At 35.9% G+C, this 17,248-nt stretch overlaps 1 protein-coding gene and 1 pseudogene across 1 annotated transcript in view; one reads left to right on the top strand and one right to left on the bottom strand.

The window, feature by feature from the left end:
• Positions 1 to 17,248, bottom strand: part of TEX11 (testis expressed 11) — a 247,746-nt gene that overhangs the window by 229,802 nt on the left and 696 nt on the right. The window contains exon 2 of the mRNA XM_043897600.1: positions 16,933 to 16,990. Within this exon, the coding sequence (XP_043753535.1) occupies positions 16,933 to 16,969 (37 nt within the window). The 5' untranslated portion in view covers positions 16,970 to 16,990. The remainder of the gene's footprint in view (positions 1 to 16,932; positions 16,991 to 17,248) is intronic.
• On the top strand, positions 5,704 to 5,794 carry LOC122690920 (annotated as a pseudogene).

The raw sequence follows: 17,248 nt of genomic DNA, 5'->3' as shown, positions 1-17,248 counted from the left end.
AGTTCTGGAGTTGAGCCTCCTGCCTCTGGGTTTCAATCCCAACCTCTGACAATAGCATCAAGACTTCTCTGTCCACACAATGCAGAAGACAAAACCCTTAGGTTAATGGTGAAACAACTCTCCACAGCCAGGACCACCCAAAGAGATTCACAGAGTTATATAGAGAAGAGGGAGGAAGGAGATAGAGGTGACCAGGAGGAGAAAAGGGAGAGTAGTCAAAAGGGAAAAAGGCAATCAAGCCAGTAATCAAATCCCTACGTGAAAATGGATATTAGAAATTAAACTCTTAAAGGTATAAAATTAATAACAAAAGATCAAAAAGCAAAAATTAAAAACCTAGAATAAAAATTGGACTCTTAAAAGTACAATATAAAAGAAAGTAAATTGAACATAAAGAACCATATTAGGATAGTATGAGGAAAAAAAGAAAAAGAGGATGGGGAAGAAAGTTTAAAAAAGAGGAAAAAATAAGAATAAAAAATAAAAAGAAATAATAAACTTTTAAAAAATAATAAGATAGAAAAATATATCTAGGAATTTCTCTGGAGCTGTTGTAGGCAGTGTGGGGTCATTTCAGTGTCAGATAATCCCTTGTTCCAGCTTGTACTTGTTCTCAAAGTCAACAGTTGCCCCTCAAATGCAGTCTCAGCGTAACTGCAGGATTTTAATCTGTGGCACCTGCCACTTCTGGGGCAGTTCCCCCTTCTTTTCTTTGCTTAGGTTGGCCTCCTCTGCTTGCAAGTCTCTTCAGTGTCTAATTTCTGCCCTGACATGAGCAGACAAAAGTGGTCACTTATTCAGATATACTCGCTCAGTTGTGCTATGGTAAGGGATACTGCAAACAAACATTGCTGAGATGTGTGGGGTGAATGTGCTCACAGTGGATGGACCACACGGGAGCTGCCACAGCCCAAGGTGGCATGCATTTCCCAGGTCCAAGCCACTGGAGCTAATCAGTGAATATAGTAAAATCACAGGATATAAAATTAATACACAGAAATCCCTTGTATTCCTGTACGCTAACAATGAAAAAAATTAGAAAGAGAAATTAAGGAAACAATACCATTCACCACTGCAATGAAAAGAACAAAATACTTAGGAATAAACTTCCCTAAAGAAACAAAAGACCTGTATACAGAAAACTATAAAACACTGATGAAAGAAATGAAAGATGACACAATAGATGGAGAAATACACCATCTTCTTGGATTCAAAGAATCAATATAGTGAAAATGAGTATACCACCCAAAGCAATCCACAGATTCAATGCAATCCCTATCAAACTACCAACAGTATTTTTCACAGAACTAGAACAAATATTTTCACAATTTGTATGGAAACACAAAAGTCCCCAAATAGCCAAAGCAATCTTGAGAAGAAAGAATGAAACTGGAGAAATCAACCTGCCTGACTTAAGACTATACTACAAAGCTACAATCATCAAGAAAGTATGATACTGGCACAAAGACAGAAATATAAATCAATGGACCAAAATAGAAAGTCCAGAGATAAATCCACGCACCTATGGACACCTTATCATTGACAAATGAAGCAAAAATATACAATGGAGAAAATACAGTCTCTTCAACAAGTGGTGCTGGGAAAACTGGTCAACTACGTGTAAAAGAATGAAAGAACACGTTCTAACATCATACACAAAAATAAACTCCAAATGGATTAAAGACCTAAATGTAAGACCAGAAATTATAAAACTCTTAGAGGAAAACATAGAACGTTCTCCAACATAAATCACAGCAAGATCCTCTATGACTCACCTGCCAGAGCAATGGAAATAAAAACAAAAATAAACAAATGGGATCTAGTTAAACTTAAAAGCTTTTGCACAATGAAGGAAACTATAAGCAAGGTAAAAAGACAGCCCTCGGAATGGGAGAAAATAATAGCAAAGGAAACAAATGACAAAAAATTATTCTCCAGAATATACAAGCAGCTCATGCAGCTCAGTATCAGAAAAAAGAACACCCCAATCAAAAAGTGGGCAAAAGACCTAAACAGACATTTCTCCAAAGAAGACATACAAATGGCTAATAAACACATGAAAAGATGTTCAACAATACTCAATCCAGAGAAATGCAAATCAAAACCAGAATAAGGTATCATCTCACACCAGTCAGAATGACCATCATCAAAAAGTCTACAACCAATAAATCCTGGAGAGGGTGTGGAGAAAAGGGAAGCCTCTTACACTGTTGGTGGGAATGCAAACTGGTACAGCTACTATGGAGAACAGTGTGGAGATTCCTTAAAACACTGGTACTAGAGCTTGCCATACGACCCAGTAAACCCACTGCTGGGCATATGGAGGAAACCAGAATTGAAAGAGACAAATGTACCCCAATATTCATTGCAGCACTATTTACAATAGCTAGGACATGGAAGCAACCTAGATTCCATCAGCAGATGAATGGATAAAGAAGTTGTGGTACATATACTCAATGGGATATTACGCAGCTATAAAAATGAAACACATCTGAGTCAGTTCTAATGAGCTGGATGAACCTTGAGCCTATTATATAGAATGAAGTAAGTCAGAAAGAGAAAGATAAATACAGTATATTAATGCATATATATGGAATTTAGAAAGATGGTATCAATGATCCTACATGCAGGGCAGCAAAGGAGACACAGATGTAAAGAACAGACTTTGGACTCAGTGGGAGAAGGCGAGGGTGGGATGAGTTGAGAGAATAGCACTGAAACATGTACATTACCATATTTAAAATAGATGACCAGTGCAAGTTCGATGCATGAAGCAGGGTACCCAAAGCCAGGGCTCTGGGACAACCAAGAGAGATACAGTGGGGAGAGAAGAGGGAGGGAGTTTCAGGAGGAGGACACATGTATACCTATGGCCAATTCATGTTGATGTATTATGGCAAAAACCATCACAATATTGTAAAATACTTATCCTCCAATTAAAATAAATAAACTAATTTAAAACTAACTTTAAAAAAAGAAAAAAACCAATATAAAACTTTTAAATTTGACTTCATTTTTTTTTAATCCAAAGATATTTTATTAGAATACCAATTATAACTCCTAGTTACAGAGTATATGAGACTGTGATTTTGACTTGTGAATGTTCTCTTAATGTTTTATATAATTCATTCTTTGTCAAAATAATCTGATCCTTTCAAAACATATTTTCAGTGTCATTCAGTTGAGCAACTTGACTGACAGCAGCTGAGGCAATGACAGCACTGCAGTTCTTTAGGATAAAATGCAGTCAGCAAAGCTGAGTAATAGAGATCACATAGCTGAATGGTTGAGAGTTACACTATGAAGGAGAGACTTTCTTCTGGGATAAGTTCAGAAAAAAGCTTCTATAAATACAGCCTATTCCTGAGATGTGAAGACAACATCCTGTATTAAGGTTATATCAAGCAAGATTGTACATTTTGAAAGAAAATGATTAAATTATCTTCCTGGCTACTGAAATAAACTATGATTTACAATATGATTTCAGTTAATTTAAATGAGATTCATCCTAGTTAACGCTGGGGAGTCACTCTATTGAGGCAGCTGCATTAATCTGTACCAATTAATTCTAATTAGGTAGACAGCATTTTAGGTACAGTATGGGGAAAATTTCTCTGTCCTTGAGGATGGGAGCTTCTGTTACAACATGGAAAAAAATCTATCAACAGTCCTGCACCCCAAGTCTCTCCCCGTGACCTCCATCAACTCAACCAGTCATTCAAAAGCCAAAGCAGTTTAAAGACTTTCCAGAGACAAGATTTTACTCCAAATCACAATAATTATCTGCAAATGCTTCAGTGAGAAAAGGACGAAAAATGACAATAAAGTTAACATTTGCCTAGTGCTTTACATAGTTTCTCAGCTTTTTCATATGCATTCTCATATAATCATCAATGTACTCTGTAAGGGAGATTATTTAAGAACTTTCTTCTTTTTTAATATTTATTTATTTGGCTGGGTCTTAGTTGCAGCACACAGACTCTCTAGTTATGGTATACCAGTTCTCTAATTGCAGCATGCAGGCTTAGTTGCTCCTTGGCATGTGGGATCTTAGTTCCTTGTCCAAGGCTCAAACCCACATCCCCTGCACTGCAAAGTGGATTTTTAACCACTGGACCACCAGGGCAGTCCTGGAATATACTTTTATTTCATGAGATACAGGCACTGAGATTTAACAAAGCATAGTAACTTCTTAAAACTGACAGAAAGAGGAAGTAGTAAACTAGGACTTGAACTGAGGCTTTCTAACGTGAAATCCTGTACTTTCCACTATACTAGGCCTATTGAGAAAGGCCTGAAAGAACTGACTTGCCAGGACTCTGAGACAACTAAAAAATAGTAAAGAGAGAATAAATGAGCCAACACTATTCAGAGTACTACACTTTAATTCTGTTGTGGGCTAAGAAAATCTCCCAGCAGAGACTGGTTTTAATGAGGACAGTCAAAATGTCCAAAATAGTGTCAAGGGGGCATGGCAAAAAAATTGGACAAACAGGTTAGTGATGGACAAAATCACACTGCAAATCATACTGCCTATATTATGGTCAGAGAGACAATCATTTTTCTTATGCAATGTTCCAGGAGGACCCAACTGACGAACTGGGTATGGCACAACAGAATCCAATCAGTAAATCATAATGCCTAAGTCACATGAAACTGCATGCACCATAGTTTTAAGAGAATTATTCACAGCAGTGTATTGTAGTTCTGAACAGAACCTTCATCCTTGAGAGCAACTAGGAAAGGATACAGGGCAGGCTAACTCCATGAAAATCATGACAGTCACAAATGATAAAGCTCAACAGGTGCCTAAAGTACACCCATAGCATGTTAAATATCAAATCTGATGGCCACTATGACTTCATTCCAAAACAACCTCTTCCCTACTTCATAATACTGTTATTCTTTCTTGCTCCAGACAGAACTGGCTCAGGGACTGGAGCAAACTTAAGCCTGGGTTCATCAGGAGATAAAGGTACATAAAATTTTAGAGGACAACTGGCTGGGGAGCAGGGAGGGTAAAAAGGCAAGAGATGACTAGATCATGCTAATCAAAAAAGGAATTTCCAACTTGCTTCTGGTGAGGAAATACATCCAGTCTCATCCAGGGCACTAAACTTTAGAGACTAAAGGGTAGAATTATACTTACTCTGAACAAACTATAGCAGTAGGAGGAATATCTCAAAAAGCCACAACTCAGTCCTTTCAATCAAATGCACATTGTATAAATGTTTCAATGAATTTGGTATTTTATCTCTTTCACACTCCTATAAAATGGAAGGTCAAAAACCAAACTTAACTTGCCAATTCATCCAATCCTACCCCTAAGTATCTGTATAGATTTACAAAGTCTCTGTATAAGTTTTACTATCGTTACATCCTCTTACCCATTGTAGCTGAGCCCTGTTGCTCTTGACTGAGTCTTTTATTCAGCTGAGATCTGGTTTGTTTTAGTTACCAACGTACCAAAGGCTGTTTCTATCTAAAAACTTAATTAATTAACTTTTGTTTACATAGTGTTAACAATGCACTAGGCACTGAAGACAGACTTATCTAAGCCACTTGCCCAGTAGATTCACATCTAAATCAGACCAGAAATAATAATACATGGAAAGGCTGGGGATGCAATAAGTAGGCTATAACAACACAGTTGGAAGGTTAAAATGGGTTAGCTAAGCTGAGTGTATTAAAGCAACTCTTACCAAGACTATACTTTCAGGGATCATTTCTATAGTTCGTTACTAGAGAAGTTTCTCTGATCATGTAAAGCAACTCTTACCAAAGAGGTCTTTGAAGGAAGAAAAATGTCTAAGTTGATTCAACTGTCTCTTTGGTTTCTTATCTCCACACTATTGTAAACTACACACAATATACATAAAATAAAACTTGCCTGCAAAAGAGGTCAAATATTTAATGAAATCAAACAAATGATGGTTAATTTTCCATACAAGATATCTTTAGCCTTTCCATTCCTAACAGAATGGCCTAGTTATTTAGAGGATTGCTAAGCAAAATGTCATAAACAATTAAGCATCATATGAACTGCCTTTGATGGTGATGGAATAACACAGGAAAGTCTTATCTGAGCCCATGTGCATTTCCAAATCACCATGAGAAATATACAGTATCATCCCTGGTGACAGTATTGCATCTCTGTGGGCCATATGAATGAAATAGACATGTTTAATTCAATAAACATTTAATGATAATCAAGTATTTTGTTAAACAGACCAAGAATAATGTAAACAAGACACAGTTCCCTCCCCGAAGAGCTTAAACACATTTCCACTCAAGATAAGTGTATATACAGGTACCAACCAACCAGCTATTCAGAGCTGTAAGTCATCTTAAAATTCTAGTAACACACTCTAATTTTATAATTAAGTTATAATTTTATAATTAATTGACCTATCAATAATTGATTTTATAATTGATACAGAGAAGTTAAGTGATAATTTTATAATTGATATATAAAGTCCAAGATAAAAGCTATTGGTAGCACAGCATGAACAAAATCCACAACTGTACTTCCTGCTTTGGCTGGTGTCTATGACTCCTTGTAAAATTTAATACAACAAACATTCACTGAATGCTTAATATTAGGCACATACTAAGCATCATCCTGTTGGGCTTCCCTTGTGGTTCAGCTGTTAAAGAATCCGCCTGCAATGCAGGAGACCTGGGTTCAATCCCTGGGTTGGGAAGATCCCCTGGAGAATGGAAAGGCTACCCACTCCAGTATTCTGGCCTGGAGAATTCCATGGACTGTATAGTCCATGTGATCGCCAAGAGTCGGACACGACTGAGCAACTTTCACTTCACTCAAGCATCCTGTTAGGAATACAAAGATGAGTGAAACTCTACACTGTCAAGTACATCACACTGTTAAGAGAAATTAAAAGGAGAAAACTTACAATATAAAATAAGTGCTGTGAGTTCAAGATGCTAAAGGAAGAATTAAGTAACTACCCATTTGAGAGTTGGGATATAGGGATGGCAGGATAGACTTCACTGAGGTGCTATCTAAGGTGGGTCTGGAAGGATCACTTAGAGATTGCCAGGCAACATACCAAATGTAGGGAGAAATATACAGGTGTAGAAAGCTCAATGGGTTCAAATAATCATAAGCGATTATGTATGGCTAGAGAAAAAAGTAAAGAAAGATTACAGAAAACACAATTAGAAAGGTATATAGGGACCAGAGCTTGAAACACATTGTATGGCATATTAACAAAATTCAATGCTGTTAGTTATACCATCTCTTTATTTCATAAACTATATTATTTCTACCTAATATGCACATGCCAGGTGACTCCAACAAGAGTATCAACAAGGTTTCTGCACAGGCCATATAGAAGCTGTGCTCATGACACACGGCACTCTCTTGGGACATATCCTAATAACTCTGTCATTCCTAATCTGAGGATCCTACTGTGGCATTTAAAGGAATGGGAACAAATAGTTCAGGGAGGCTTTCAAATGAATCAAGTCCTCTGAGATTCAACGAAAGTCAATTATCTTAAGTGAGTTCTCCTACTAAAATTTTCAGTCTAGATCTGCAGTCTAAAATATTTCAGTAATTTTGGATACTGATTATATACTGATATAATATTTTAGATATGTGGGGCTAAAAACATGGCATCAAAATTATTACTGTATTATTTAAAATAACTACCTGTTTCTGCTTTTTAAATGTGGCAACTAGAAATTTTTAAATTGCATTTGTTCAGTTCAGTCGCTCAGTCACGTCCGACTCTTTGCGACCCCATGGACTGCAGCACACCAGGCCTCCCTGTCCATCACCAACTCCCGGAGTTTACTCAAATTCATGTCCATCAAGCCGGCAACGTGATCCAACCATCTCATCCCCTGTTGTCCCCTTCTCCTCCTGCCCTCAATCTTTCCCAGCATCAGGGTCTTTTCCAATGAGTCAAGTTCTTCACATCAGGTGGCCAAAGTATTGGGAGCTTCAGCCTCAACATGAGTCCTTCAAAATTTGAATATTCAGCTACCAATGACATTTGTAGCTCACACTATATTTCTATTGGACAGGGCTGGTCTTAAGTATATACTGTCATTGTCTTCTGAAGATTTAATGATATGAATTGTTAATATCTATCAATACTTCTTTTAACAGTCATCACAGATTTAACAGAAAAAAAGTAAAATCTGGATATGTTAATAGACCTCAAGGATGTTTATATTATAGCAAACATAAAGATGTTAGAAATTTAGAAAAAGGAGAATTGTCTCCAAATTAATAACAGGAAAGGGAAAGCTTGATAAAGTTGGCATTCTTTAAGAAGAAATAACCCTCATATTGAGAAGGACAATTGGGCTAAATTATCTTGGTACAACTATTCAACAACACAAACTTTTTGCTATTCCCATGTTAAGTCAACTTCTATTATATATGGTCCTGGTGCTTGTCAAAATGAGGAACTTTTTCTTTCTGAATCAAGCAGGATCATTTCAGGAACTCCCCTCAGCCCAGTTGTTGTTTCTTAAGTTAAGAATTTAGACCTTTTAAAACCTGTCTTTCAAAAAGGAAATATTCTAGAAAAACTGTTGAAACCTGGTTAAAACACACTTTTTAATCTCAACAAATCCACTTCTAGATAATTTCCTCAAGAGAAATGAAAACTTAAATCACTTAAAACATATACATGAATATTCACAGTAATCTTATTCATAATAGTCAAAAATATCCATTAGCTGATGAAGAGATAAATTGTGGTCCAGTCATTAAGTAGAATGCTACTAAGCAATAAAAAGGGATTAACTACTTATATATGAAATAGTATCAATGACTTTCAAAACAATTATGCTTAGTAAAAGACACCACAGAAATAAAGAGTACATACAGTATGATTTCATTTATAATCTGCAGTGAAAGAAGTCACAACAGTGGCTGTCTGGGATAGAGGGTGGGGAGTAGATTGACAGCAAAGGAGTATGACTGACAGAATTTTCTGAGATGAAAATATTCTGTGTCTTTAGATGTACAGAACAGAATTTTGGACTCTGTGGGAGAAGGCGAGGGTGGGATGTTTTGAGAGAACAGCATTGAAACATGTATATTATCTAGGGTGAAACAGATCACCAGCCCAGGCTGGATGCATGGGACAAGTGCTCGGGCCTGGGGCACTGGGAAGACGCAGAGGAATCGGGATGGGGAATACATGTAAATCCATGGCTGATTCATGTCAATGTATGACAAAAACCACTACAATATTGTAAAGTAATTAGCCTCCAACTAATAAAAATAAATGAAAAAAAAAGAATAAAACAATAAAAAGAAATATGATCATGCAAAAAAATAAATAAATAAACACTATTAAACCAAAAAAAAAAAAAAAAGAAAGAAAATATTCTGTGTCTTGATTGTAATGGTGGCTACACAGGTTACATTTGCCAAAAAAAAAAAAAAAACACCAAAACACATCAACCTATACACTTAACATGTTAATTTTATTGCATGTAAATGACACCTCAGTAAAGTTAATTCCTAAGAAAGAAAGAATAGGAAAAGAAAAATGAAAGACAAATGGGAGGAGACAGAAAAAAAGAGCAAGTACTACAGAAATGAAATCCTTGCAAGCTGTAGGTCAGGAGCAGGATAGCATAGTGTGGCATTAAACTTTGTTCAATACCAAGAAGGCAGTTCAAAGGTAAACAGAAGGTTCATCCCATTTAACCACCCTCACCCATTTCCTTCATCCTTCTCCACCAAAATTGTAACTATGTGAGGTGATAGATGCCTTAAACAACATTATTGTGGTAATCACTTTGCAATACATACACATATAAAAATCACTATGCTATACATCTTAAACTTACACAATATTATATGTCAATTATATCTCAATAAAGCTGAGGAGAAAGGTGAATAGGAGGAATTGGTAACAGAAGTTCATATACAGAGAGCCTCAAGAGGCCTTCAAAGAGATGAATCAAAATTCTAAATCTAGAGTTAAAGCCAAGTACAGAATAAGACAGTGGCCAGGCTTTGGAAACAACAGAAAATCAGGCAGGTTGAATAAGCATACTCAAGAGTACTAGAGCTCATCAATGAATTTGGTAAAGTTGCAGGATACAAAATGAATATACAGAAATCTCTTACATTCCTATACACTAACAACAAAAGATCAGAAAGAAAAATTAAGGAAACAATTCCATTTATTATCACATCAAAAGAAAAAATACCTTGGAATTAACCTATCTATGGAGGCAAAAGACCTCAACTCAGAAATCTATAAGATACTGATGAAATCAAAGATAACACAAACAGATCGAAAGATTTACCATGTTCTTGGATTGGAAGAATCAGTATTGTGAAAATGACTATATTACCCAAAGTAATCTACAGATTCAATATAATCCCTATCAAATTACCAATGTCAGTTTTTCACAGAACTAGAACCAAAAATTTTTACATTTTGTATAGAAACACTAAAGACCCAGAAAACCCAAAGCAATCCTAAGAAAGAAAAACAGAGCAGGAGGAATCAGGTTCCCTGACTTCAGACTTATACTACAAAGTTTATAGTAATCAAAACAATGTGGTACTAGCAAAAAAACAAATACAGATCAATAGAAAAGGATATAAAGTCCAGAGATAAACCCACACACCTACAATCACCTAATCTATGACAAGGGAGGCAAGAAGATACAATGGAAAAAAAGAACCTGGGATTTCCCTGCTGGCCCAGTGGTTAAGACTCTGAGCTCCCAATGCAGGGGGCCCAGGTTCGATCCCTGGTCAGGGAACTAGATCCCATATGCTGCAACTAAGACCTGGTACAGCCAAATAAATGAATAAATATTAAAAAAAAAAAAGAACCTCATCAATAAGTAGTGCTGGGAAAACTGGACAGCTATATAAAAAAATGAAATCAGAATACTCTCTAATACCATACATAAAAATAAACTCAAAATAGATTAAAAGACCTAAATGTAAGACCAGATACTCTAAACCTCTTAGAGGAAAAGGTAGAACACTCTCTAACATAAACCACAGAATGATTTTTTTTTGATCCATTTCCTAGAGTAATGAAAATAAGAACAAAAATAAACAAATGGGACCTAATTAAACTTAAAAGCTTTTGCGCAGCAAGGACTTCCGTGGCAGTCCAGTGGTTAAGATTCTGTGCTTTCCTACAAAGGAAACTATAAGTAAGGTGAAAAGACAGCCCTCAGATTGGGAGAAAATAATAGCAAATGAAGAAACAGACAAAGGATTAATCTCAAAAATATACAAGCAACTCTTGAAGCTCAATTCCAGAAAAATAAATGACCCAATCAAAAAATGGGCCAAAGAACTAAACAGACATTTCTCCAAAGAAGACATACAGATGGCTAACAAACACATGAAAAGATGCTCAACATCACTCATTATTAGAGAAATGCAAATCAAAACCACAATGAGGTACCATTACACGCCAGTCAGGATGGCTGCTATTCAAAAGTCTACAAGCAATAAATGCTGGAGAGGGTGTGGAGAAAAGGGAACCCTCTTACACTGTTGGTGGGAATGCAAACTAGTACAGCCGTTATGGAGAACAGTGTGGAGATTTCTTAAAAAACTGGAAATAGAACTGCCATATGACCCAGCAAGCCCACTGCTGGGCATACACACTGAGGAAACCAGATCTGAAAGAGACACGTGCACCCCAATGTTCATCGCAGCACTGTTTATAATAGCCAGGACATGGAAGCAACCTAGATGCCCATCAGCAGATGAATGGATAAGGAAGCTGTGGTACATATACACCATGGAATATTACTCAGCCGTTAAAAAGAATTCATTTGAATCAGTCCTAATGAGATGGATGAAACTGGAGCCCATTATACAGAGTGAAGTAAGCCAGAAAGATAAAGAACATTACAGCATACTAACACATATATATGGAATTTAGAAAGATGGTAACGATAACCCTATATGCAAAACAGAAAAAGAGACACAGAAATACAAAACAGACTTTTGAACTCTGTGGGAGAAGGTGAGGGTGGGATATTTCAAAAGAACAGCATGTATACTATCTATGGTGAAACAGATCACCAGCCCAGGTGGGATGCTTGAGACAAGGGCTCGGGCCTGGTGCACTGGGAAGACCCAGAGGAATCGGGTGGAGAGGGAGGTGGGAGGGGGGATCGGGATGGGGAATACATGTAAATCTATGGCTGATTCATATCAATGTATGACAAAACCCACTGAAATGTTGTGAAGAAATTAGCCTCCAACTAATAAAAAAAAAATAAAAATTAAAAAAAAAATAAATTAAAAAAAAAAAAAAAAGATTCTGTGCTTTCAATGCAGGGAGTGTGGGTTCAATCCCTAGTCAGAGAACTAAAGATCCCATATGCTGCGGAGCAGCCAAAAAAAAGGAATCCATAAACAAAATAAAAAGACAACACATAGAATGGGAGAAAATATTTGCAAACAAAGCGACCAATAAGGATTACTCTCTAAAATACACAAACAGCTCATGTAGCTCCGTATCAAAGAAACAAACAACCCAAGTCAAAAACTGGACAGAAGACCTAAACAGACATTTCTCCAAATACAGAGGCCAAGAGGCACATGAAAAGATGCTCAACATCACTGATTATTCGAGAAATGCAAATCAAAACTACAATGAGGTATCACTTCACACAAGTCAGAATGGCCATCATTAAAAAATCTACAAACATTAAATTCTGGACAGGGTATGGAGAAAAGGGAACCCTCCTACACTGTTGGTGGGAATGTAAATTGGTACAGTCACTATGGAAAACAGCATGGAGGTTCCTTAAAAAGCCAAATACAGAGCTACCATATGACCCAACAATTCCACTCATGGACATATATCTGGAGAAAACCATAATTTGAAAAGATACATGTGCCCCAATGTTCACGACAGCACTATTTACAATACCCAGGTCATGGAAGCAACCTAAATGTCCATCAAAGGAGGAATGTGGTTACACACACACAAACAGAAATAAAATCCAAAAACCAAAACAAAACAAAATAATTTCATCTGCAGCAAAATGGATGGACCTAGAGATTGTCACACTGAGTGAAGTCAGACAGAAAAAGATAAATATATGATATTGCTTATATGTAGAATCTAAAAAAATGATACAAATGAACCTATTTGCAAAACAGCAATAGAAAAAAAAAAACAAAACAGCAATAGAGTCACAGATGTAGAAAACAGACTTTTAGTTACCAAGGGGGAAAGAGAGAGGAGGGATAAACTGGGAGATTGGGATTAACAGATACACACTACTTTATATAAAACAGATAACTAAAGAATCTACTATATAGCACAGGAAATGCTACTCAATACTCTGCAGTGACCTAAATGGGAATAGAATCTAAAAAAGAGTAGATACATATGCATGTATAACTGATTCACTTTGCTGTAGGCAGAAACTAGCACAACATTATAAATCAACTATACTCTAATAAAAATTAATTCAAAAAAATAAATACTTTTTTAAAAAGCATACTTAGAGCTTGCTGCCTAATGAATTAATGTCACTCTTAAGTTTTTAATAACATAGCATTCTGCCCTTGGCTCTACTCTATTTAACAATTTCATCAATGATTTGCACGAAGAAGTTGAGAGAGAAACAGACACGAAGTAAGAGACAAGATATAATCAGGAACAAAAATTAAATCCCTAATTACAGAATGACATTAATGTAAGAAACAAAAAGTCCTGCATTTAAGTCTCTGAAACTAACTCTACCAATATATGACAGTCAAGATGTAGCTTAATATAAGCATGTATTAAAAAAAAGACTGAGGGTCTTTTGGGGACCAAAAGCTTAAAATGAGTCATTAGTATGGTGTGATTGCCAGCTCCCTAAAAAAGGAAAAAAATCAATCTTAGCTATAACAGTATCTAAAGACAACAATGATCATTTCTAAATCTAAAGCAAAAGGTTATTTTGAGCTTATTATACTGAACCGAGAGAACTGTGTTCTGTTCTGTGTACCATACTTTAAGGAATAACATGAAAAGAATAGAGCATGTTCAAACGACAGCACACAAAATGATGAGAGGACTAGAATCCACATAATATGAGGAATGACTAAAAGAACTAAAAATGCTGAGTCTGAAGAAGAGACTTTCCAGGGACAGAAGTATCTTCAAATAGTTGAAGAGCTGACATGCAGAAAAGGAGTCATAATTATTTAGACACAATGAGTATAATATAGACCAATTTCTGTTCCTTTTTGACCTTGAAATTGACTGGAATTGTTGATACAAAAAGACAGTTGCTATGTCAACTCTCCCTGAGAAGAAAATAAGCTAAGCCATCAAGTGGCCTTTTGTGATCCATTTTTACAAAACTTGACTAAAAAGGTTATGTACACAGAAGATAAAACTCAAATGGACAATAAATCTATGAAAATATACCCAACTTCGCTACTTAACAGATATGCAAATTAAAACATCCACATAATATGATAACATTAGAGCAAATGGAACTGGCTGAGGAGTATCTAAGAACTCTCTATACTCTCTAACTACTCTGTAAATCTAAAACTGTCCTAAAATAAAATGCTACTTAAAAACACCACCACCCTTCAAACATGTAAAATTTTTTAAGTCTGATAAAAGCAAATATTAGAAAGAATAATAGGGAAAGAGAAAGGAAGAGGCAGTATAAATTGTTCAAATTACTTTTGACAATGCTTTGGCAGTATTTGTTAAGTTAAAGATGCTTATAGCATTTCACCCAGCAGTTCAAGTTCTTAATTACAATCCAGAGTAGCACTGCCACTATAGGGTAGCCACTAGCCGTATGAGACTATTGAGCACTTGAAATGTGGCAAGTCCAAAATGAGATATGCTTTAAGTATAAAACACATACTAGACTTCAATGATTTTGAATAGAAAAGAAAAAGAATGTAAACTATTTCATTAATAATTTTTATATTGATTACATGTTGAAATGATAACATTTTGGATATACTGAGCTGAATAATTTGTATTGTTAAAATTAATTTCATCTGTTTAAGCTTTTTTAATGTGGTACAAAAAATACAAAATTCTTTACGTTTGCACTATGTTTCAACTGTACAGCACTGCCCTAGAGCTTCATCCACTAGTGTTCAAGAAATAAATTAATTTAATGAATCATAACCAACATTTACATTTTCAAAAGAAAAAGCATAGAATAGAAAATACCATTCAAAAAGCACAGAACAGAAAATATTACATACACATGCACTGTATGTATTAAGGGTAAAATGATTTCATTAAACTTTTGATACAGTTTTTATATACCAAGATGTGATGGAAATATGTGATGGAAAATATATTTCCTTTCCATAGGTGGTGGTGATAGTCAAAAATGTTTGAAAGCTCCTGATAAGCTCTTCAAAACACAATGTTGTAATGCTGTTGAGATTAGATAAATAAATTGTGTTACACTTATAGTCAGTGTAATATTACTAATAAGCAGTGTAAATAAATGAACTAGAGCTAAAATATCTGTATGGGTAAATATCCAAAAAAAAGTTGCAGGAAAAAATCATACAAAATGATACAATTTAAAAGATGAAAAAAAAGGCACCTTAATCTTTTAGAGAGCATCCCTGGGAGCTCAGATGGTAAAGAATCCACCTGCAAGGCAGGAGACCTGGGTTCGATCCCTAGGTTGGGAAGATCCCCTAGAGGAGGGTATTGCAACCCACTCCAATATTCTTGCCCAGAGAATTCCCATGGACAGAGGAGCCTGGCAGGCTACAGTCCATGTGGTTGCAAAGAGTCGGACAAAACCGAGCGACTAAGCACAATCTTTTAGAAGTATGTGGCAAAATGTGAAGATTCAACAGAACTTAGTGTTAGTTTTACAGGTCTTCATTATATTCTTCTTAAACTTTTCTGTGTGCTTCAAATATTTATGTAAATACCAGGTCTCAAATACAATATATTTAAAAGTAATAATCCCTACTCAATGCTTTTTTTTTTTTCCTACTCAATGCTTTTAATCCTTAAAATCAAAGTGAAAGTCACTCAGTCGTGTCCAACTCTTTGTGACCCCATGGACTATACAGTCCATGGAATTCTCCAGGCCAGAACACTGGAGTGGGTAGCCGTTCCTGTCTCCAGGGGATCTTCCCAACCCAGGGGTCGAACCAAGGTCTCCCAAGTTGCCTGCGGATTCTTTACCAGCTGAGCCACAAGAGAAGCCCTAAAATAGCATATCCTAAATAAAAACTTAAGGTAAGTGGTAGCGGGCTTTGTTGTTGCTGTAAAATGATAAGCATTAACAAAATACTGACCTAAACTTTTTAAAATCACAGATTTGTAGCCAATCTGGTTATGACATATTTCATTATTATATGAACGTGAATGCAAATGTACCATGGGTCTAATCATGTCCCCCCAAAAAAGAAATACGGTACACTCTCCCATACCTGGCATGGTTGCGGAATCTGGTTTTCTAGTCAATTAAACTGCTTTCTTAACTAAGAATTCCCGCAAATATCATCCACTGAGTACCAATTTTCAAAAGAATTAAGATACAACAAAATGCACTTAAACCTAATGCTACACAGGATATGATTCATTTTTCACTGATGATTATGGACAGGCACTTTAGGATCTAGCAGTAATTTTTTTAATATCCTTTTAACACAGATTTCTATTTCAGATTAAACCAGTGTTACTACACACACACAAAAATCCCAAGAAAATAAGCTATAAATTGTGAGTTCTAATTTCCCTACGATAGTTTATAAAAGGATTCCAGTGTCTTAAGCATTAACATTGTTTTCCAATATGTAAATGAGAAAACTTGGAGCTATGGATACTCCAAAGAGACAAAATTAGAAAACAAAATACATTCAGAAGATCTCAGAAAAGGCAGCAAACAGTTAAACATTTTCTTTACTATTTTGACATTTTCTAGTGTAAAGCTAGATACCTTTAAAGCCCAGGAAATGAAAATCACCGTTGTCCATTTTGGAATCTCTGGCTCAGGCCTATGAAATAAGAAAATATCTTAATATTCTGTCCTTTATTCTCCAGCTTCTCAATAAATTTATTTTAAAATTTTTCCTGTCAGTTCTGTTCCGAAAGAAAAAATGCTGAGGAAATTTTTAAGCCCAGAAAAAGCAGTTAATGAAGGCCAGGGTCAAGCTCCTGCGACGTGAACTCGGCTTAGAGAAAATTTTCATCTCGAGTCTTAGGACAATCTGCCCCGCAACACAAAAACCGCCCCCGGGCTCGGACTACCCTGT

This window comes from Cervus elaphus, chromosome X, assembly GCF_910594005.1.
Source record: "Cervus elaphus chromosome X, mCerEla1.1, whole genome shotgun sequence".
Classification (NCBI taxonomy): Eukaryota; Metazoa; Chordata; class Mammalia; order Artiodactyla; family Cervidae; genus Cervus; species Cervus elaphus.
Note: the sequence above shows the minus strand (reverse complement) of the source record. Positions and strands in the feature narration are given on the sequence as shown.